General features: G+C 42.4%; 1 protein-coding gene across 1 annotated transcript in view; it reads left to right on the forward strand.

The window, feature by feature from the left end:
• Window positions 1-23661, forward strand: part of LOC142730027 (uncharacterized) — a 119894-nt gene extending 96233 nt beyond the window's left edge. The window contains exons 18-26 of the mRNA XM_075849338.1: window positions 488-526; window positions 3974-4024; window positions 8461-8511; window positions 13183-13284; window positions 14256-14318; window positions 19450-19566; window positions 19985-20143; window positions 21059-21112; window positions 21703-23661. Coding sequence (XP_075705453.1) covers window positions 488-526; window positions 3974-4024; window positions 8461-8511; window positions 13183-13284; window positions 14256-14318; window positions 19450-19566; window positions 19985-20143; window positions 21059-21112; window positions 21703-21748 — 682 coding nt within the window. The 3' untranslated portion in view covers window positions 21749-23661. The remainder of the gene's footprint in view (window positions 1-487; window positions 527-3973; window positions 4025-8460; window positions 8512-13182; window positions 13285-14255; window positions 14319-19449; window positions 19567-19984; window positions 20144-21058; window positions 21113-21702) is intronic.
• Window positions 23662-23928: the final 267 nt, after the last annotated feature.

Genomic DNA, 23928 nt, shown 5'->3' on the forward strand with positions numbered 1-23928 from the left:
TAAGGACGGCTGTACTTGATAGAGCCGATGTCCCTCGATTGGTGGTAGTTTTAAAGTTTGGGGCTCCACGAATCAAACTGTAATGACATAACTGTATGGTGATGTGGGGGTATTATTCAGTTAGTGTATGGTGGTATTCACTGTATGGGGGTATTATTCAGTCACAGAAAGCAGTAGGCATTGATAGTAATGAAAAATGCTTTTGCCTCCTGGGGTGTGGAGGCTTTATGAAAAAATGTTCTAGACACAACCCAGTTTTTATGTAGGATCCCTTTTGACATCACCACTCACGTTTTCCCATCAGGCAATCAAAGCCCAAGGAAAATATACCATATATAAAAGCTGCAATCTGATTGGTTGCTATGAGAAACTCCTCCTCCTTGTATCGACTGTTTCGTATATTATAACAGAGAACAATAGTATATTTTATATTCCTTTCAAGAACAATTATGTGTAATATTGGTATTTTTTTTTATTTCTTAAACAGTTGGAGGAAGAAAGTTGAGGAGACGGAGGTGTATTTCTGGTAATTATCTTATTGAATAATGAGCCTATTTCTCTAGTGTTGGATATAAGAATCTTCCATGTAGATGATATATGAGTAATCCCGGGGTGAGTGCTAATATGTCTACATAAAGGACGATAATACGGTATCATCTATGGGAATATATATATATATAGATTCCACTATTTAAGTGTGTTTATCTAGGAGAGACATATTATACTAGTATAGAAAGCTCATTACACGGGTTTGCTAGTAAAAGGAATGATAAGTATTTATAATTGTGCTCTTTGAGAACGACGTTCTTCATTACAGGATCGTCTTACTTCAGGGTTTTGCCTTCTTAACGCCTTGTTTTGGGAAGTGGTTTCTCATTGTTCCTGGCGTTCCTCTGCACTCATAGTTGCTCTTCTTATTCTCTGAGCCAAATATATATATATATGATGATTATCAGCATTGTGCCTTTTATAAGTGAGCATGATCACACGTAGCAGCTGAGGGACAATCCTGATAATCAATATATATTATTGGATAACTCTAATGTAAAGAATTGTGTCCTGGTATTTTTTTGAGGATATGGGAATTGCATGCACAGTAATTCCTTAATTACTCCTAAAAATAAGAAAATCTTGAATCAAATCAAAAATGATTGACAAAAATACAGATAATGTAGATGTTACATGCAGTCCTATGTAACACCACAGATAACACAGTGATAACTTTCTGAGTACAGATAATGTAGTAGTGTCAACTGCAGTCCTATGTAACACCACAGATAACACACTGTGATAACTCTTAGTACAGATAATGTAGTAGATGTCACCTGCAGTCCTATGTAACACCACAGATAACACACAGTGATAACTCTCTGATTACAGATAATGTAGTAGATATCACCTGCAGTCCTATGTAACACCACAGATAACACACAGTGATAACTCTCTGAGTACAGATAATGTAGTAGATATCACCTGCAGTCCTATGTAACACCACAGATAACACACAGTCATAACTCTGAACACAGATAATGTAGTAGATGCACACACAGAAATATATACACTTACAGATACAGGGGCGTAGCTAAAGGGCCCTGGAGCAAAAATTCAGCTTGGACCCCCTACTCCTTCCCAACAGCACCAGACCCCTGAACACACCTTACCCAGCCGCCTTGCACGACAGACCCCATGAATGCCTCCACAGTATAATGCCTCCCATAGCTGACCCCACAGTATAATGCCCCATAGCTGTCCCCACACTGTATAATGCCCCCATAACTGCCCACACACAGCATAATGCCCCCATAGCTGCCCACACAGTGTAATGCCCCATAGATGCCACCACACAGTATAATGCTCCCCATAGCTGCCTCCACAGTATCATGCCCCCCCATGGCTGCCCCCACAGTATATTGCGACCCATAGCTGCCCCATACAATATAATGCCCCCCATAGAGTATAATGCACTCCATACAATATAATGCCCTATACAGTATAATGCCCCCTATTGCCGCCACATACAGTATAATGCCCCCATATGGTATAATGACACCTATAGCTGCCCCATGCACTATAATGTCCAATATAGTATAATGCCCCATAGCTGTCCCATACAGTATCATGCCCCCCATTGCTGCCACATACAGTATAAAGCCCCCATAGCTGTCCCATACAGTATAATGCCCCCATACAGTATAGTGCCCCCATACAGTATAATGCCCACCATAGCTGCCACATACAGTATATTAACCCCATACAGTATTTTAAGCCCCCTTATAGCTGCCCCATACAGTATAATGCCCCCAATAGCTATCCCATACAGTATAATGCCCTCCATATAGTAAAATGACCCCTTAGCTGTCCTATACAGTATAATGCCCCCATACAGTATAATGCCCTCCATTGCCGCCACATACAGTATAATGCCCCCATACAGTATAATGCCCCCTATAGCTGCTCCGTACAGTATATTGCCCCCATACGGTATAATGCCCCCTATAGCTGCCCCATTCAGTATAATTCCCCCATACACTATAGTGCCCTACATAGCTGCCACATACAGTATAATGCCCTATACAGTATAATGCCCCCTTTATCTGCACAGTACAGTATAATGCCCCCCATAGCTGTCCCATACAATATAATTCCCCATACAGTATAATTCCCCCCTTAGCTGTCCTATACAGTATAATGCCCCCATACAGGTATTATGCCCTCCATTACTGCCACATACAGTATAATGCCCCCATACAGTATAATGCCCCCTATAGCTGCCCCATATAGTATAATGCTCCCCATACAGTAGAATGCCCTCCATAGCTGCCACATACCGTATAATGCCCCCCTTAGCTGTCCTATACAGTATAATGCCCCCATACAGTATAATGCCCCCCTTAGCTGTCCTATACAGTATAATGCCCCACACAGTATAATGCCCCCCTTAGCTATCCTTTACAGTACAATGCCCCCATACAGTATAATGCAACCTATAGCTGCCCCACACAGTATAATGCTCCCCATACAGTATAATGCCCTCTATAGCTGCCACATACAAAATAATGCCCACATACAGTAAAATGCCACCTTTAGCTGTCCTATACAGTATAATGGCCCCCATACATTATAATGCCCCCTTAGACGTCCCATACAGTATAATGCCCCCCATACAGTATAATGCCCCCTCAGCTGTCCTATACAGTATAATGCCCCCATACAGTATAATGCCCCATATAGCTGCCCCATAGATTATAATGCCCCCCATAGCTGTTCCATACAGTATAATGCCCCCCATATAGTATGATGCCCCCTCAGCAGCTACCATATGAGCCCCCCTCCCATACCCAGTATAATGCTCCCATATGTACATACCTAATAGAAAAATAATAACATAATTACTTACCTATCCCCATTCCCACGATGGGTGGAGAATCCTTCTCCTCCGGTCTGTGCTGTGAGTGACTCACTACATCGCGCCTGCCTGCGCCGAGCCGCTCGCGGCACAGTGAATACTGGAGCAGGACTCCAGCATTGCACTGAACTGTATTTGCGTCCTGAGGACGCAAATACAGTTGGAAGAGCGGTCAGCACTGGGTGCCAACGGGGCCCTACGGGCTCCACAGGCTTGGGGGCCCGGTCGCAGCTGCGACCGATGCGATCTCTATAGCTACGCCACTATACAGATACATATATAGGCACTTACACACACACACACACACACACACACACACACACACACACACACACACACATACTGGAATTTATACACACACAAACACTCAGACTCACAGACAAATGGAGGCACAAACAACAGACAGACTGAGCACACACATCTCTTTCCTCACAGGCTTCTTGCAGGTCGGGCTGTGGGTAGAGATAACTGTGCCTCGGGCACCACATCCTTGCCAAATATGATAGATGATTTTTTTGGTAGGTTTCAGTTTTGTTATTCTAACTGGATTTGTATTTTCTCTTCCAGGCCATCAGGATATGGAGATGATCCTTTTTGGATTACCATTGAGGAAATACCGTAAGTCTGTAGAACAAAAAGGATTATATTTTTCCTGTCAAAATGACGGACACTTCGGCGGAGCCCAGCTGACCCATTAAAAGTCAATGGCGTCTGCAGGGCACCAGTGGTATTCTTAGTGCAATAGATCCAGCATGGTGGTATTATTCAGTCACTACATGGTGGTATTATTAAGTCACTCTATGGTGGTATTATTTAGTCACTGTACGGTGGGTGGTATTATTCAGTCACTGTATGGTGGTATTATTCAGTCACTGTATGGTGGTATTATTCAGTCAGTGTATGGTGGTATTATTCAGTCACTGTACGGTGGTATTATTCAGTCAGTGTATGGTGGTATTATTCAGTCACTGTATGGTGGTATTATTCAGTAACTGTATGGTGGTATTATTTAGTCACTGTATGGTGGTATTATTCAGTCAGTGAATGGTGGTATTCAGTCACTGTATGGAGGTATTATTCAAATACTGTATGGAGGTATTATTCATTGACTGTATGGAGGTATTATTCATTGACTGTATGGAGCTACTATACAGTCACTGTATGGTGGTATTATTCAGTTACTGTATGGAGTTATTATTCAGTTACTGTTTGGAGCTATTATTCAGTCACTGTATGGTGGTATTATTCAGTCAGTGTATGGTGGTATTATTTAGTCACTGTATGGAGGTATTATTTAGTCACTGTATGGTGGTATTATTCAGTCACTGTATGGTGGTATTATTCAGTCACTGAATGGTGGCATTATTCAGTCACTCTATGGTGGTATTATTCAGTCACTGTATAGAGGTATTATTCAGTTAGGCGGAATTCACACGACAGGGTTTCCCGGCCGGGTGCCGGCCGTTCATAAATCGGCCGGCACCCGGCTGCATTAGGAACAATAGACCCCTAATAGGGCTATTCACACGACCAATTTTTTGACGGCTGGAAAAACCGGCTGTCAAAAAATGGGACATGCCCTATTTTCGGCGGGGTACCCGGCCGTCCGGCTCCTGTAGAAGTCTATGGGGCCGGGTAATACACGGCCATCACCGGAATATGTCCTGAGTGATGGCCGGGTCTACCGTCTCTCGCGCACTCTCTCTCCTCCTCCTCACAGTGCAGAGTGCATGTGAGGAGGAGGAGGAGGGTCTTTTTTGCTCCCTGTAGGAGTCGAAATCCCCAATCCCTGACCGGGGATTGGGGATTCCGCTACAGGAGAAGTGCGTGACTACACTGTCCATATATGGACACAGCGAAGTCACTCATTTCTGCAGCGGAATACCCGACTCTATAGCCGGGGATGCCGCTACAGGAGAAGTAAGTGACTACACTGTCCATATATGGACACAGCGATGTCACTCACTTCTGTAGCGGAATCCCCGACTATATGGCCGGGGATGCCGCTACAGGAGAAGTAAGTGACTACACTGTCCATATATGGACACAGCGATGTCACTCACTTCTGCAGCTGAATCCCCGACTCTATGGCCGGGGATTCCGCTACAGGAGAAGTGAGTGACTACACTGTCCATATATGGACACAGCGATGTCACTCACTTCTGTAGCGGAATCCCCGACTCTATGGCCGGGGATTCCGCTACAGGAGAAGTGAGTGACTACACTGTCCATATATGGACACAGCGATGTCACACACCCCTGCAGCAGAATCCCCCACTCTATGGCCGGGGATTCCGCTACAGGAGAAGTGAGTGACTACACTGTCCATATATGTGGCATCACCAACAGGGGGCTGTGTGGCATTACCTACAGGGGGCTGGGTGGCATTACCTACCAGGGGGGCTGTGGCATTATCTACAAAGGGCTGTGTGTGGCAAAAAATGTAAATGAAATTCATCCGATTTTAAAACGGACAGGGAAAAAAACGGATGCAAATCGGGTCCAAATCGGCCGGTAAAAACGGCAACTCGGTCCGAAACGGATGCAAACCGGATGCAGACCGGCCGGGAAAATCGGCCAAAAACAGCCGATTTTCCCGGCCGACACTCGGACCCTGTCGTGTGAATGAGGCCTTAGTGTATGGTGGTATTATTCTGTCAGTGTCTGCAGCTATTATTCAGTCAGTGTATGGTGGTATTATTCAGTTACTGTATGGTGGTATTATTCAGTCACTGTATGGTGGTATTATTTAGTCACTGTATGGTGGTATTATTTAGTCACTGTATGGAGGTATTATTCAGTCAGTGAATGGTGGTATTATTCAGTTACTGCATGGTAGTATTATATAGTCACTGTATGGAGGTATTATTCAGTCAGTGTATGGTGGTATTATTTAGTCACTGTATGGTGGTATTATTTAGTCACTGTATGGAGGTATTATTCAGTCAGTGTATGGTGGTATTATTCAGTTACTGCATGGTAGTATTATATAGTCACTGTATGGAGGTATTATTCAGTTAGTGTATGGTGGTATTATTCAGTTACTATATGGTGGTATTATTCAATTACTGCATGCACACCTTACCCAGCCGCCTTGCACGACAGACCCCATGAATGCCTCCACAGTATAATGCCTCCCATAGCTGACCCCACAGTATAATGCCCCATAGCTGCCCCTACACGGTATAATGCCCCCATAACTGCCCACACACAGCATAATGCCCCCATAGCTGCCCACACAGTGTAATGCCCCATAGATGCCACCACTCAGTATAATGCCCCCCATAGCTGCCTCCACAGTATCATACCCCCATGGCTGCCCCCACAGTATATTGCGACCCATAGCTGCCCCATACAATATAATGCCCCCATAGAGTATAATGCACTCCATACAATATAATGCCCCATACAATATAATGCCCCCTATTGCCGCCACATACAGTATAATGCCCCCATACAGTATAATGGCACCCATAGCTGCCACACACAGTATAATGCCCCCATACAGTATAATGCCCCCTATAGCTGCTCCGTACAGTCTATTGCCCCCATACGGTATAATGCCCCCTATAGCTGCCCCATTCAGTATAATTCCCCCATACACTATAGTGCCCTACATAGCTGCCACATACAGTATAATGCCCTATACAGTATAATGCCCCCTATATCTGCACAGTACAGTATATTGCCCCCCATAGCTGTCCCATACAATATAATGCCCCATACAGTATAATTCCCCCCTTAGCTGTCCTATACAGTATAATGCCCCCATACAGTATTATGCCCTCCATTTTGCCACATACAGGATAATGCCCCCATACAGTATAATGCCCCCTATAGCTGCCCCATACAGTATAATGCTCCCCATACAGTAGAATGCCCTCCATAGCTGCCACATACAGTATAATGCCCCCCTTAGCTGTCCTATACAGTATAATGCCCCCATACAGTATAATGCCCCATTAGCTGTCCTATACAGTATAATGCCCCACACAGTATAATGCTCCCCTTAGCTGTCCTATACAGTACAATGCCCCCATACAGTATAATGCATCCTATAGCTGCCCCACACAGTATAATGCTCCCCATACAGTATAATGCACTCTATAGCTGCCACATACAAAATAATGCCCACATACAGTAAAATGCCACCTTTAGGTGTCCTATACAGTATAATGCCCCCCATACATTATAATGCCCCCTTAGAAGTCCCATACAGTATAATGCCCCCCATACAGTATAATGCCCCCTCAGCTGTCCTATACAGTATAATGCCCCTATACAGTATAATGCCTCATATAGCTTCCCCATAGATTATAATGCCCCCCATAGCTGTTCCATACAGTATAATGCCCCCCATGTAGTATGATGCCCCCTCAGCAGCTGCCATATGAGCCCCCCTCCCATACCCAGTATAATGCCCCCATATGTACATACCTAATAGAAAAATAATAACATAATTACTTACCTATCCCCATTCCCACGATGGGTGGAGAATCCTTCTCCTCCGGTCTGTGCTGTGAGTGACTCACTACATCGCGCCTGCCTGCGCCGAGCCGCTCGCGGCACAGTGAATACTGGAGCAGGACTCCAGCATTGCACTGAACTGTATTTGCGTCCTGAGGACGCAAATACAGTTGGAAGAGCGGTCAGTAATGGGTGGCAACGGGGCCATGCGGGCTCCACAGGCTTGGGGGCCCGGTCGCAGTGGCGACCGATGCGATCTCTATAGCTACGCCACTATACAGATACATATATAGGCACTTAGGCACACACACACACACACACACACACACACACACACACACAAAGACACACATACCCACATACTAGAATTTATACACACACAAACACTCAGTCTCACAGACAAATGGAGGCACAAACAACAGACAGACTGAGCACTCACATCTTCTTCCTCACAGGCTTCTTGCAGGTCGGGCTGTGGGCAGAGCTAACTGTGCCTCGGACACCACATCCTTGCCAAATATGATAGATGATTTTTTTGGTAGGTTTCAGTTTTGTTATTCTAACTGGATTTCTATTTTCTCTTCCAGGCCATCAGGATATGGAGATGATCCTTTTTGGATTACCCATGAGGAAATACCGTAAGTCTGTAGAACAAAAAGGATTATATTTTTCCTGTCAAAATGACGGACACTTCGGCGGAGCCCAGCTGACACATTAAAAGTCACTGTATGGTGGTATTATTCAGTCACTGTATGGTGGTATTATTCAGTAACTGTATGGTGGTATTATTTAGTCACTGTATGGTGGTATTATTCAGTCAGTGAATGGTGGTATTCAGTCACTGTATGGAGTTATTATTCAAATACTGTATGGAGGTATTATTCATTGACTGTATGGAGGTATTATTCATTGACTGTATGGAGCTACTATACAGTCACTGTATGGTGGTATTATTCAGTTACTGTATGGAGTTATTATTCATTTACTGTTTGGAGCTATTATTCAGTCACTGTATGGTGGTATTATTCAGTCAGTGTATGGTGGTATTATTCAGTCACTGTATGGAGGTATTATTTAGTCACTGTATGGAGGTATTATTTAGTCACTGTATGGTGGTATTATTCAGTCACTGTATGGTGGTATTATTCAGTCACTGAATGGTGGTATTATTCAGTCACTCTATGGTGGTATTATTCAGTCACTGTATGGAGGTATTATTCAGTTAGGCGGAATTCACACGACAGGGTTTCCCGGCCGGGTGCCGGCCCTTCATAAATTGGCCGGCACCCGGCTGCATTAGGAACAATAGACCCCTAATGGGGCTATTCACACGACCAATTTTTTGACGGCCTGGAAAACCGGCCGTCAAAAAATGGGACATGCCCTATTTTCGGCCGGGTACCGAAATCTATGGGGCCGGGTAATACACGGCCATCACCGGAATATGTCCTGAGTGATGGCCGGGTCTACCGTCGCTCGCGCACTCTCTCTCCTCCTCCTCACAGTGCAGAGTGCATGTGAGGAGGAGGAGGAGGGTCTTTTTTTGCTCCCTGTAGGAGTCGAAATCCCCAATCCCCGACCGGGGATTGGGGATTCCGCTACAGGAGAAGTGCGTGACTACACTGTCCATATATGGACACAGCGAAGTCACTCACTTCTGCAGCGGAATCCCCCGACTCTATGGCCGGGGATGCCGCTACAGGAGAAGTAAGTGACTAATTAAATTATTTGGGAAAAGGGAAGAGAGGAAAAGAACTGTGGTTCTAGTAGGAAATAAAAATAATAAACTTTATTAATATATTTATGTTAAAATAATTCTATCTTTTTCAATGTAGGTCAAAAATAATTAGCAGTGCAGAAGACCCCTTGTCCTGCACTTAAAGAACAAAATTTGTCTTGTATATGTTTAATTGTAAGTTGCTACTATCATACAATATCAAATTGGACTTTATTGCTTACTAGAGTGAGTAAAGATCTGACTACACTGGTATGTTATGTGCACTACGTATTTCAGCACTGGCTGTCAGTCTCTGAACATTGTATCTGCTGTTCTGTGTACACTGATAGTTGCAATGTTTCTGTTAGTAAATAGACATTGTATCAATTCCTTGGTTCTATGCTATGCACTGTTTGTGTCAATGTTGGCTAGCTAGTTCATAGAAATGTAAGGTTATTTAAATGCTCGTATTTACTGAAAAAATCAGCACTTGCTGCTAGTTGATATTCTCAAGATTGAATTACTGTTGGAGTATCGTGCTAGATTTTATAAAGTGTCTATTTTACAATTGTTATGTTAATATAACAGTCCACATTTGTTTGTTATGCCACGCTGGTCATTTCTACCAGAAATAGCAGTGATGCGGTAACCTGTGTGAATGAGCACTACAGGGAGTGCTCTGATTCTAAATTGCTCAATGTCAGTTCCCACCCTGCGTTTGTGAGAAGCTGTGAATAGCAGGGTGGGAACTGACATTGAGCAATTTAGAATCAGAGCACTCCCTGTAGTGCTCATTCACACAGGTTACCGCATCACTGCTATTTCTGGTAGAAATGACCAGCGTGGCATAACAAACAAATGTGGACTGTTATATTAACATAACAATTGTAAAATAGACACTTTATAAAATCTAGCACGATACTCCAACAGTAATTCAATCTTGAGAATATCAACTAGCAGCAAGTGCTGATTTTTTCAGTAAATACGAGCATTTAAATAACCTTACATTTCTATGAACTAGCTAGCCAACATTGACACAAACAGTGCATAGCATAGAACCAAGGAATTGATACAATGTCTATTTACTAACAGAAACATTGCAACTATCAGTGTACACAGAACAGCAGATACAATGTTCAGAGACTGACAGCCAGTGCTGAAATACGTAGTGCACATAACATACCAGTGTAGTCAGATCTTTACTCACTCTAGTAAGCAATAAAGTCCAATTTGATATTGTATGATAGTAGCAACTTACAATTAAACATATACAAGACAAATTTTGTTCTTTAAGTGCAGGACAAGGGGTCTTCTGCACTGCTAATTATTTTTGACCTACATTGAAAAAGATAGAATTATTTTAACATAAATATATTAATAAAGTTTATTATTTTTATTTCCTACTAGAACCACAGTTCTTTTCCTCTCTTCCCTTTTCCCAAATAATTTAATAAGTAATTATTGGTGGTATACACCTTTGTGGTTCTCTCTAACTCACTTTGTATATAATAAATAAGTGGGGGTATCAGCAAAATCCCTGTTTTTGACGAAGTAAGTGACTACACTGTCCATATATAGACACAGCGATGTCACTCACTTCTGCAGCGAAATCCTCCACTCTATGGCCGGGGATGCCGCTACAGGAGAAGTAAGTGACTACACTGTCCATATATGGACACAGCGATGTCACTCACTTCTGCAGCTGAATCCCCGACTCTATGGCCGGGGATTCCGCTACAGGAGAAGTGAGTGACTACACTGTCCATATATGGACACAGCGATGTCACTCACTTCTGCAGCGGAATCCCCGACTCTATGGCTGGGGATTCCGCTACAGGAGAAGTGAGTGACTACACTGTCCATATATGGACACAGCGATGTCACTCACTTCTGCAGCGGAATCCCCGACTCTATGGCCGGGGATTCCGCTACAGGAGAAGTGAGTGACTACACTGTCCATATATGGACAGTGACGTCACTCACTTCTGAAGCGGAATTCCCGACCTGTGGCAGGGAATTCCTCTCCAAGAGAAGTCAGTGACTCCACTGTCCATATATGGACATTGAAGTCAGTGACTTCTTCTGGAAGGGGGGGATGGGTGCAACCTACAGGGGGCTGTGTGGCATCACCTACAGGGGACTTGGTGGCATCACCTACAGGGGGCTTGGTGGCATCACCTACAGGGGGCTTGGTGGCACCACCTACAGGGGGCTGGGTGGCATCACCTACAGGGGGCTGGGTGGCATCGCCTACAGGGGGCTGGGTGGCATCACCTACAGGGGGCTGGGTGGCATCGCCTACAGGGGGCAGGGTGGCATCGCCTACAGGAGGCAGGGTGGCATCGCCTGCAGGGGGCTGGGTGGCATCGCCTGCAGGGGGCTGTGTGGCATCACCTACAGGGGGCAGGGTGGCATCGCCTACAGGGGGCAGGGTGGCATCGCCTACAGGTGGCTGTGTGGCATCGCCTAGAGGTGGCTGTGTGGCATCGCCTAGAGGGGGCTGGGTGGCATCACCTACAGGTGGCTGGGTGGCATCACCTACAGGGGACTTGGTGGCATCACCTACAGGGGACTTGGTGGCATCACCTACAGGGGGCTGTGTGGCATCACCTACAGGGGGCTGTGTGGCATCACCTACAGAGGGCTGTGTGGCATCACCAACAGGGGGCTGTGTGGCATCACCAACAGGGGGCTGTGTGGCATTACCTACAGGGGGCTGGGTGGCATTACCTACCAGGGGGGCTGTGGCATTATCTACAAAGGGCTGTGTGTGGCAAAAAATGTAAATGAAATTCATCCGATTTTAAAACGGACAGGGAAAAAAACGGATGCAAATCGGGTCCAAATCGGCCGGTAAAAACGGCAACTCGGCCCGGAACGGATGCAAACCGGATGCAAACCGGCCGGGAAAATCGGCCAAAAAGGGCCGATTTTCCCGCCCGACACTCGGACCCTGTCGTGTGAATGAGGCCTTAGTGTATGGTGGTATTATTCTGTCAGTGTCTGCAGCTATTATTCAGTCATTGTATGGTGGTATTACTCAGTCACTGTATGGAGATATTATTTAGTCACTGTATGGAGATATTATTCAGTTACTGTTTGAGGGTATTATTCAGTCACTGTACGGTGATATTATTCAGTCACATAATGCTGGTATTATCTAGTCACTGTATGGTGGTATTATTCAGTTATATATGAGGGTATTATTTAGTCACAGTAAGCATTAAAGGGTTATTCTCAATATGATCATTTATCCCCGATCCATGGAATAGGTTATAAATGTCTGATCAGTGGTGGTTCGACCACTGGGACCCTCACCTATCCCAAGAACAGGTGTCCTGAAGTGCCCTATGTGAATGAAGCGGTACTGTGCATTCTTGGCCACTGCTCCATTCACTTGCTATGGCGCTGCCGGAGATAGTTGATCATGCGCAGCGACACATCCTGTAGACAGCCGATAAATGATCATTATCAGAAAACCGCTTACAAATTAATAAAAATTGTTTATGCCTCCTCGGGTGGGGAGATATGTGGATACATTTTCTAGAAATAACCCTGTTTGTATGTAACTTTTTTATTTGTGGTTCAATAGTGAAGAAGATGAGGATGAAGAAGGAGTGGAAGAAAATTTGACACAAATACAGTTGGAAGAGAGGTCAGCTGTATCGAGCTATTATTCAGTCACTGAATGGAGGTATTATTCAGTCAGTGTATGGTAGTATTATTCAGTCAGTGTATGGTAGTATTATTCAGTCAGTGTATGGTATTATTATTCAGTCATTGTACGGTGGTATTATTCAGTTACTGTATGGAGGTATTATTCAGTTACTGCGTGGTAGTAGTATTATAAAGTCACTGTATGGTGGTATTATTCAGTCAGTGTATGGTGGTATTATTCAGTTACTGTATGGTGGTATTATTCAGTTACTGCATGGTAGTATTATATAGTCACTGTATGGAGGTATTATTCAGTCAGTATATGGTGGTATTATTCAGTTACTATATGGTGGTATTATTCAATTACTGCATGATAGTATTATGTAGTCTCTGTATAGTGGTATTATTCAGTCACTGTATGGTGGTATTATTTAGTCACTGTACGGTGGTATTATTCAGTCACTGTATGGAGATATTATTCAGTCACTGTATGGAGATATTATTCAGTCACTGTATGGAGGTATTATTCAGTCACTGTACGGTGATATTATTTAGTCACATTATGCTGGTATTATCTAGTCACTGTATGGTGGTATTGTTCAGTTACTGTATGAGGGTATTATTTAGTCACAGTAAGCATTAAAGGGGTATTCTCAATATGATCATTTATCCCCGATCCATGGAATAGGTTATAAATGTCTGATCAGTGGTGGTTCGACCACTGGGACCCTCACCTATCCCAAGAACAGGTGTCCTGAAGTGCCCTATGTGAATGGATCGGTACTGTGCATTCTTGGCCACTGCTCCATTCACTTTCTATGGTGCTGCCGGAGATAGTTGATCATTTGCAGCAACACATCCTGTAGACAGCCGATAAATGATCATTATGAGAAAACCGCTTTAAAATTAATAAAAATTGTTTATGCCTCCTCGGGTGGGGAGATATGTGGATAAATTTTCTAGAAATAACCCTGTTTGTATGTAACTTTTTTATTTGTGGTTCAATAGTGAAGAAGATGAGGATGAAGAAGGAGTGGAAGAAAATGTGACGCAAATACAGTTTGAAGAGCGGTCAGCTGTATCGAGCTATTATTCAGTCACTGAATGGAGGTATTATTCAGTCAGTGTATGGTAGTATTATTCAGTCAGTGTATGGTAGTATTATTCAGTCAGTGTATGGTATTATTATTCAGTCATTGTACGGTGGTATTATTCAGTCACTGTATGGTGGTATTATTCAGTCACTGTATGGTGGTATTATTCAGTTACTGTATGGAGGTATTATTCAGTTACTGTATGGAGGTATTATTCAGTCACTGTATGGTGATATTATTCAGTCAGTGTATGGTGGTATTATTCAGTTACTGTATGGTGGTATTATTCAGTTACTGCATGGTAGTATTATATAGTCACTGTATGGAGGTATTATTCAGTCAGTATATGGTGGTATATTTCAGTTACTATATGGTGGTATTATTCAATTATTGCATGATAGTATTATTTAGTGACTGTATGGAGGTATTATTCAGTCACGCTATTGAGGTATTATTCAGTTGCTGTATGAGGGTATTATGTAGTCTCTGTATAGTGGTATTATTCAGTCACTGTATGGTGGTATTATTTAGTCACTGTACGGTGGTATTATTCAGTCACTGTATAGTGGTATTATTCAGTTACTATATGGTGGTATTATTCAGTTACTGTTTGGAGCTATTATTCAGTCACTGTATGGAGGTATTATTCAGTTACTGTATGAGAGTATTATGTAGTCACTGTATGGAGGTATAATTCAGTCACTGTATGGTGGTATGATTCAGTCAGTGAATGGTGGTATTATTAATTTAGAGGCAGAGAACAGAAATTGGATCCAGCGCTGATGAGGTTAAAAAGGAAACTTTTTTCCAAGTTTTATTTTGTCATTTAAAAGCAGAATCGGCAGGATAATGTCCTAGTACAGAGGGAGGTTCAATGGTGTATATCTACACTATTGAACCTCCCTCTGTACTAGGACATTATCCTGCCGATTCTGCTTTTAAATGACCAAATAAAACTTGGAAAAAGTTTTCCTTTTACCCTCATCAGCGCTGGATCCAATTTCTGTTCTCTGCCTCTACTTCTTGATCGTGTGCCAACACGAGGACCCGGGCGCTACTAGCAGTGCAAGTCTGCATACAAGGTGAGCTGGAGGCTTCCTCTTTTTTCTATTATTCATTGACTGTATGGTGGTAATATTTAGTTACTGTATGGAGGTATTATTCAGTTACCGTAAGGTGGTATTATTCAGTCACTGTATGGTTGTATTATTACATAGTTAATACGGCTGAAAAAAGACACATGTCCATCAAGTCCAACCAAGGGAAGGGAAAAGGGAAGGAAAAATTTCTACACATAGGAGCTAATATTTTTTTGTTCTAGGAAATTATCTAACCCTTTTTTAAAGCCATCTACTGTCCCTGCTGTGACCAGCTCCTGCGGTAGGCTATTCCATAAATTCACCGTTCTTACTGTAAAGAAGCCTTGTCGCCTCTGCAGCTTGAACCTTTTTTTCTCCAGACGGAGGGAGTGCCCCCTTGTTTTTTGAGGGGGTTTTACAAGGAACAGGATATCACCATATTTTTTGTATGTGCCATTAATATATTTATATAAGTTAATCATGTCCCCCCTTAGTCGTCTTTTTTCAAGGCTAAATAGGTTTAATTCTTTCAATCTTTCCTCATAACTTAAATTCTCCATGCCCCTTATTAGCTTCGTTGCTCTTCTTTGTATTTTTTCCAACTCCAGGGCATCCTTTCTATGAACTGGAGCCCAGAACTGAACTGCATATTCTAGATGGGGCCTCACTAATGCTTTGTAAAGTGGCAATATTACATCTCTGTCCCGCGAGTCCATGCCTCTTTTAATACACGACAATATCTTGCTGGCCTTTGAAGCAGCTGATTGACACTGCATGCTGTTATTGAGTTTATGATTTACAAGAACACCCAGATCCTTCTCAACAAGTGAATCCGCCAGTGTAGCGCCCCCTAGGACATATGATGCATGCAGGTTGTTGGTACCCAGATGCATAACTTTACATTTATCTACATTAAACTTCATTTGCCAAGTGGACGCCCAAACACTTAGTTTGTTTAAATCTGCCTGCAATTCACAAACATCTTCCATAGTCTGAACTATATTACATAGCTTGGTGTCATCTGCAAAAATAGAAATAGTGCTATTAATCCCATCCTCTATATCATTAATAAATAAGTTGAATAATAGTGGTCCCAGCACTGAACCCTGGGGTACACCACTTATAACCGGGGACCATTCAGAGTAGGAATCATTGACCACAACTCTCTGGATACGGTCCTTGAGCCAATTCTCAATCCAATTACAAACTATATTTTCTAAACCTATAGTCCGTAATTTACCCATTAGGCGTCTATGGGGGACAGTGTCAAATGCCTTTGCAAAGTCCAAAAACACTAAATCCACAGCGGCCCCTCTGTCTAGACTTCTGCTCACCTCTTCATAAAAACAGATTAGGTTAGTTTGACAACTTCTGTCCTTAGTAAAACCGTGCTGGCTGTCACTTATAATGCTATTTATTGTCACATAATCCTGTATATAGTCCCTCAATAGCCCCTCAAACATTTTCCCCACGATGGATGTTAAGCTTACTGGTCTATAATTACCCGGGGAAGACCTAGAGCCCTTTTTGAAAATAGGCACCACATTTGCCCTGCGCCAGTCCCTTGGCACTATACCAGTCACTAGAGATTCTCTGAATATTATGAAAAGGGGGACAGAAATAACTGAACTAAGCTCTTTAAGAATTCTAGGGTGTAACCCATCTGGTCCCGGAGCCTTGTGCACATTTATTTTATTTAATTTAGCTTGGACCATCTCTACATTCATCCAATTCAGTATATCAGCCGATATATTAACAGCACTGGCACCGGCTACATCAGCTGCTCTTTCTTCAGTTGTATATACAGAGCGGAAGAACCCATTTAGTAACTCTGCCTTCTCTTGATCCCCTGTGATCAACTCCCCATTACCACTATCTAAGGGTCCTACATGTTCAGACCTTGGCTTTTTTGCATTTATATGCTTGAAGAATTTTTTAGGATTTGTTTTACTATCCTTGGCCACCTGCCTTTCATTTTGTATTTTTGCTAATTTTATTACATTTTTACAGATTTTATTAAGCTCTTTATATTTTACAAATGCTACAGCTGTACCCTCAGATTTGTATTTTTTAAATGCCCTTTTTTTGTCATGTATTGCCCCTTTCACAGAAGGTGTAAGCCATGTGGGGTTTAATTTGAGTCGTTTATACTTATTACCTGTAGGAATAAATTTTGCACTATAATAACTCAAAGTAGATTTGAAAATCTCCCATTTATCATTTGTTCCATTATTTGACATTAGTTCTTCCCAGTCCATATCCTGAATTGCAGCCCTCATCCTGGGGAAATTGGCTTTCTTAAAATTAAATGTTTTTGCCCTCCCAGCCTGCGTTTGTTTTTTACAGTATAGGTAAAATGTAACTATATTATGATCACTGTTACCAAGGTTTTCACGAACATTGACATTCCCAACAAGCTCTGCATTATTAGAAATGACCAGATCCAACAGAGCTTCACCTCTAGTCGGGTCTTCCACAAACTGGCCCATAAAATTTTCCTGCAACAGGTTGAGGAAATGTCTCCCCTTTGCAGTTGAAGCCGAACCATGACACCAATTAATATCCCGGAAATTAAAATCTCCCATTATCACTACAGTACCCGCCTGTGCAGCCCGCTCCATCTGTTTATATAGCTGAACTTCCATCTCCTCAGTTATATTGGGGGGTCTATAGATTACATCAAAAGTAATTTTTTCAGTGTTTACCTCCCTTTCTAGTTCCACCCACAAGGTTTCAACCTCCTCACAGTCTTCACCCACTATTGTCTCTTTCACACTCGCCTTCATATCACTTCTCACATACAGACATACACCACCACCTTTCCTATTTGCCCTGTCTTTACGAAAAAGTGTAAAACCCTGTAGATTTACAGCCCAGTCATGTGAAGAGTCCAGCCATGTTTCAGCAACACCAACTATATCTATATTTTCTTCCAGTATCAAGGCCTCCAGCTCCCCCATTTTACTTGCTAGACTTCTGGCATTTGTGAACATACACTTTAACTTGCCTGTCAGTTTTTCACTTTTATTATCAGAAATGTGATTTGACATTAATCGGTCCTTTTTATTTACACTGATGTTTTGTAACGAAAGGATCTCCTTATCCTGTTGTCCAGTCCTCTCCCCACATTCTGTTTCTCCCCCACCAATATAGTCTGACCCCTCTCTAACCTGGCTACCCCTTTTTTTTCTACATTGACCTGGTGGTATTATTTAGTCACTGTATGGAAGTATTATTCAGTTACTGTATGGAGCTACTATTCAGTCACTGTATGGAGGTATTATTTCGTTACTGTATGGAGCTATTATTCAATCACGGTATGGAGGTATTGTTTAGTTACTGTATGAGGGTATTATGTAGTCTCTGTATGGAGCTACTATTCAGTCAGTTTATGGTGGTATTATTTAGTTACTGTATGGAGTTATTATTCAGTCACTGTATGGAGGTATTATTCAGTTACTGTATGATGGTATTATGTAGTCTCTGTATAATGGTATTATTTAGTCACTGTATGGAGGTATTATTCAGTCACTGTATGGTGGTATTATGTAGTCTCTGTATGGAGATATTATTCAGTCACTGTATGGTAATATTATCTAGTCACTGTATGGTGGTATTATTCAGTCACTGTATGAGGGTATTATTTAGTCACAGTAAGCATTAAAGGGTTATTCTCAATATGATCATTTAGCCCCGATCCACGGAATAGGTTATAAATGTCTGATCAGTGGTGGGTCGACCACTGGGACCCTCACCTATCCCGAGAACGGGGGTCCTGAAGTGCCCTATGTGAATGGATCGGTACTGTGCATTCTTGGCCACTGCTCCATTCACTTTCTATGGTGCTGCCGGAGATAGTTGATCATGCGCAGCGACACATCCTGTAGACAGCCGATAAATGATCATTATGAGAAAACCGCTTTAAAATTAATAAAAATTATTTATGCCTCCTCGGGTGGGGAGATATGTGGATAAATTCTCTAGAAATAACCCTGTTTGTATGTAACTTTTTTATGTGTGGTTCAATAGTGAAGAAGATGAGGATGAAGAAGGAGTGGAAGAAATGTATGTAGAGACAGAAAATATTGAACATGTAAAGAGAGAGATTGAGACAGAGAAAGCATATGAATATGATAACATCATTGGGTATGTAAAGAATCCGGCTACAATGAGCTTATGGTATACAGACACTAAATAACGTACATTATAGATATTGATTTGATAATGAATGACTTGGGTTATCCAGACAGAGTAATACATGGCGATACAAATATGACATAGAACACGTGCCGGATAAGTACACAGGACACGTCCACGGGCTAACAATAGGACTAATGTTAGATGAAGGTATATTATTGGGGTTGGGTTACACTCTTGTGCTGGACATTATAACTCATGATACCATTATAACATTGAGCTACTTTATCTGTATTTTAATACTGTCATGTGTAACACAATATGGGTGTGAATATTTCTATGTGGGCAGGGGTGATGTTCCTTAATTATACATCCGTAGAGCAGATAGAGTGCGTCCTATACTCTCACAATCTTTACTTTCTAATAGTATGGAGGAAAATGAGGACGAGACTAAGATAAAACAGGAGAAAAAGAAGATGAACACCGAGAAGGGAGAGATGATGAAGGTGGAGGAGGATGAGGAGGAAGAAGGGATGATGAAAGTGGAGGTGGATGAGACAATGGACAAACATGAGACCACCAGTCGGTAAGTACAGAATCCTGCCACGATGATCTGATTGTAGGCAGACGCTATGTTATCCAGACTTAGAGTGGCATAAAGTATGGTGGCACATATACCGGGTTACAAACATAATTTACACTAGAGGGCGCTAGTCATTTATCATATTAGACATTACAGGGTGACATGAGTGGGTATGTTTCATGTTTCATGGCCCCAGTTACTTTTAAGTTCTTTATACAGGAGAAAGCCTGGTGTGTTTAAAAATATTCTGTATGTAAATAAAGGACAATCGCTCTGTAGAAATATATGTGTCACGGGGCCTATAGAGGATGGTGTGGATCCACTATGTTGCCAACGAATTTGGCGTGGGGCTAAACTGAGGAGCGGAGTCTAAGGGATAGCTAGGTTTATATCTTTTAACCTCTGTATGGAGATGTGGACTTGGCTGCTAGTATGCCAAGGTCGCTACCCCCAGAGGAGTTTCTGTTGGCAGCAGCTGACGTGTAGAGGCGAGGTACAATAACTGCAGACAAGATGCAGCATCCGGTCAAGTTCAGGCAGGGTCGATAATAAATAATCTCAGGAGGATACAACTAGCAAACTGGAGTTTTGAACCTAATTGTTCAGGCAAAGAGCAATGGGAAGGCTTGGTGATTTGGCACGTGCTGGCACTATAAGAAATGCGTGCCTTAGTGGCCAACAGAGGAACAACAGGAGAGTATCGGCGAGAAAGGCAATTGCCGAATGTGGATTCATTCAAGAAAATGTATACTTGGCTGAATTTCCACACTGGAGTCTAGGGGGTCACTTATTTTACTCCTATGAGCGCCGCCTCATTCAGTCTCCGCAGGACAATCTTATTGCATAGACTAATCCTACTAGTCCTTCACTCATGACATGGAGCTGATCTTATTTTATTTTTTTACTTTTTTCTTAAAGAAGACACAAATGGTGGCTACCGAAAAGCTTAAGAGGTACCGGGACAAGAAACATGTGAGTAATTCACGGAGAGTTGGTCCTGCTATATCACATAGTAAGAACTACAATTATAAGTATAATTCTAGTATGACGTTTATCCTACCATAGAACATGTGATGGGATTATACAGGTTATACATCCGGGTTATTAGATGTTTTCTGACGTCACTAGGATTATACTTAAAGTGTAACTAAACTTTCAAAAAACTTTTGACATATTACAGTGACATGTCACAAGTTTTGATCAGTGGGGGTTTGAGCGCTGAGTGAGTGCTGTGCTGCTTAATTTCAGATCAGCTTCACGAGGAAAGCCGCACCAGCGGTGTACGGGTTTATAGACTGTCTATTGACTCTGGAATTCGATGGCTCGGCTTTCCGAGACAAGCTGATCAGAAACAAAGTGACACAGCTTTCATCCGAGCGCTTCTGCCACTATGTTTTAGCAATCAGTGGGGGTCTCAGTGGTTGAACCCCGACTGATCAAAACTTCTGACACAACACTATGACATGTCAAAAGTTTTTTAAAAGTTTAGTTACCTTTTCATATTTCTATTACTAACATTTCACAGGCTATTTATTTATCATTAAATCGTATTTTTTCACCAGCAACGGAAACAGCGGCCGTGCAGCAGAAACACGAACATCAAGGTAATAAATGCAGGTTCCATGTGGGCTTTATCACACCTTATTTTTTTTATGAATGTTCTTGCTGGCAGGAAAGACCAGCTTTGTTTCTCCCCTGCATTTCCAGGTAATACTAGTCCAGTGGTTACTAGACATTATTCATCACTGCCACTATATGAGCAGAAAGCAATGCACAGAAAACAGTTTGTGTTCCCCCTGACATCCCTACACATGCATCAAATACAGAAAGTCCTTCGATGCTATCACTAGCCATGCTTCTCTATCACATAGCGCTCCACTGGACGCCTGTATTGTGCTGATCTAGACATTTACTATATGATTTCCTTCTGATGAAACACTTGTTTTCTTTCGTCAAAGATTCTTCAGAGCAATTTTCTGCTGCGCCACCGTCAAAACATCAGAATAAGCAGTAAGTATATGAGACCCTCCCCAGACAGGGACATTCTCCAGTCCAGGACATGTATACTCTTTGTGTATATAGCTCTAAGGCCACTTTCACACTCAGTATTTTGCATCAGTATTTATAAGCCAAAATCAGGAGTTGGTCCAAAACATGGAAGACATGCAAATCTTTCCATTATACTTTTGCTATTCATGTTCCGCTTCTGGGTTTGGCTTATAAATAGTAAAGCAAAAGACTGACCAAAATCATGCAGTGTGAAAGTGACCTGTCAATCAATCTGCTGAACTCATTCCCTTTTTTTCTAGAAAATAATATCAACAGTTTCAGAAACATCAGATTAAACAGTGAGTATATAAGACCCTCCACGGACAGGGATATTCTCTAGTCCAGGACATGTATTCTGTATGTGGTATCAATCTGTTTAACTCATTCCTTCCCTTTTTTCTAGACATTAACATCAAAAATTGTCATCAGTAATTTGGGCAGCATAACATCAAAACATCAATAGGGAGTATACGAGACCCTCCCCAGACAGGGCATTCTCCATTCCAGGCAGTGGCGGATCATCATTAGGGAGGTTCGGGTGAACCGCACAGACCCCCTCATGCCCGGTGGCGTCGCTAGCACAGGAGGGGGCCCCGGTGCCAGGGCTGCACCTGTCATGAGGCAAAGTGAGATTCTGTCCGACTCCCAGCTATTAGTAGCCGTGGTCTGTGCTGCTAGCTTACATCTCCCTGTACTGCTTTAGAAGCTCCCCCTCCAGCCCCCCTTCCCTGCTCTACACACCTCTCCTCCTGCTCCTCCTCCTGCTACTGCTGTTACCAGTCGGGATGTGAGGGAGTGGGAGGGGAGACTGTCTGCGGCACTGTGTCGGGCCATCAAGCTGCTGAACGCCCTTCACAAATATCCTACATAAAAGGTAAGTGCATGTGTGTTTACAATGTGTACTTTATATGTGTATAATGTGCATATTCATGTGTGTACAATGTATGTATAGTGTTTGTTTGTTTGTTTGTATGTATATATAGTGTATGTATGTATATATAGTGTGTGTGTGTGTGTGTGTATGTATGTATATATAGTGTGTGTGTGTGTGTGTGTGTGTGTGTGTGTGTGTGTGTGTGTGTGTGTGTGTGTGTATATATAGTCACGGACACAGGGTATGCGAGACAGACTGGGTTAGACTAACAATGCTCAGGCAAGGATCAGAAGGCCTGGGGCCTTCTTATAGACCAGGAAATCATGGCAGTTGATGATGACGATCCTACGGTACACAGCAAGACGGAGCGGAAGTGAGCGCTGGCGTCTCCTAGGAAGTAGACAGAGGCCAGCGCTAACGGATCCATGGCTGCGGGCATCGGGAGGTGTTTCTCTGTTCACAATGCAAATAAATATATATAATTTTGACAATGTGATTTTCTGCTTTTTTTTTAATATAATCTATCTCTCACTGGTAAAATTAACCTAGCCTAAAAATTCTAGACTGTTCATGACTTTGACAGTGGGCAAACTTACAAAATCAGCAAGGGATCAAATACTTATTTCCTTCACTGTATATATATATATATATAAGTGTATGTATGTGTATATAGAGAGTATGTGTGTATATATAGTGAGTGTACGTATGTATGTGTGTATATATATATATATATATATATATATAGTGTGTGTGTGTATGTATGTATATATATAAATAGTGTATGTATGTGTATATATAGTGTATGTATATATTGTAACAACCTGGGGACCACTTAGCTCACAGGATCGCCATCTCCCGGGTGAGA

This window comes from Rhinoderma darwinii, unplaced genomic scaffold (genome assembly GCF_050947455.1).
Source record: "Rhinoderma darwinii isolate aRhiDar2 unplaced genomic scaffold, aRhiDar2.hap1 Scaffold_739, whole genome shotgun sequence".
Classification (NCBI taxonomy): domain Eukaryota; kingdom Metazoa; phylum Chordata; class Amphibia; order Anura; family Rhinodermatidae; genus Rhinoderma; species Rhinoderma darwinii.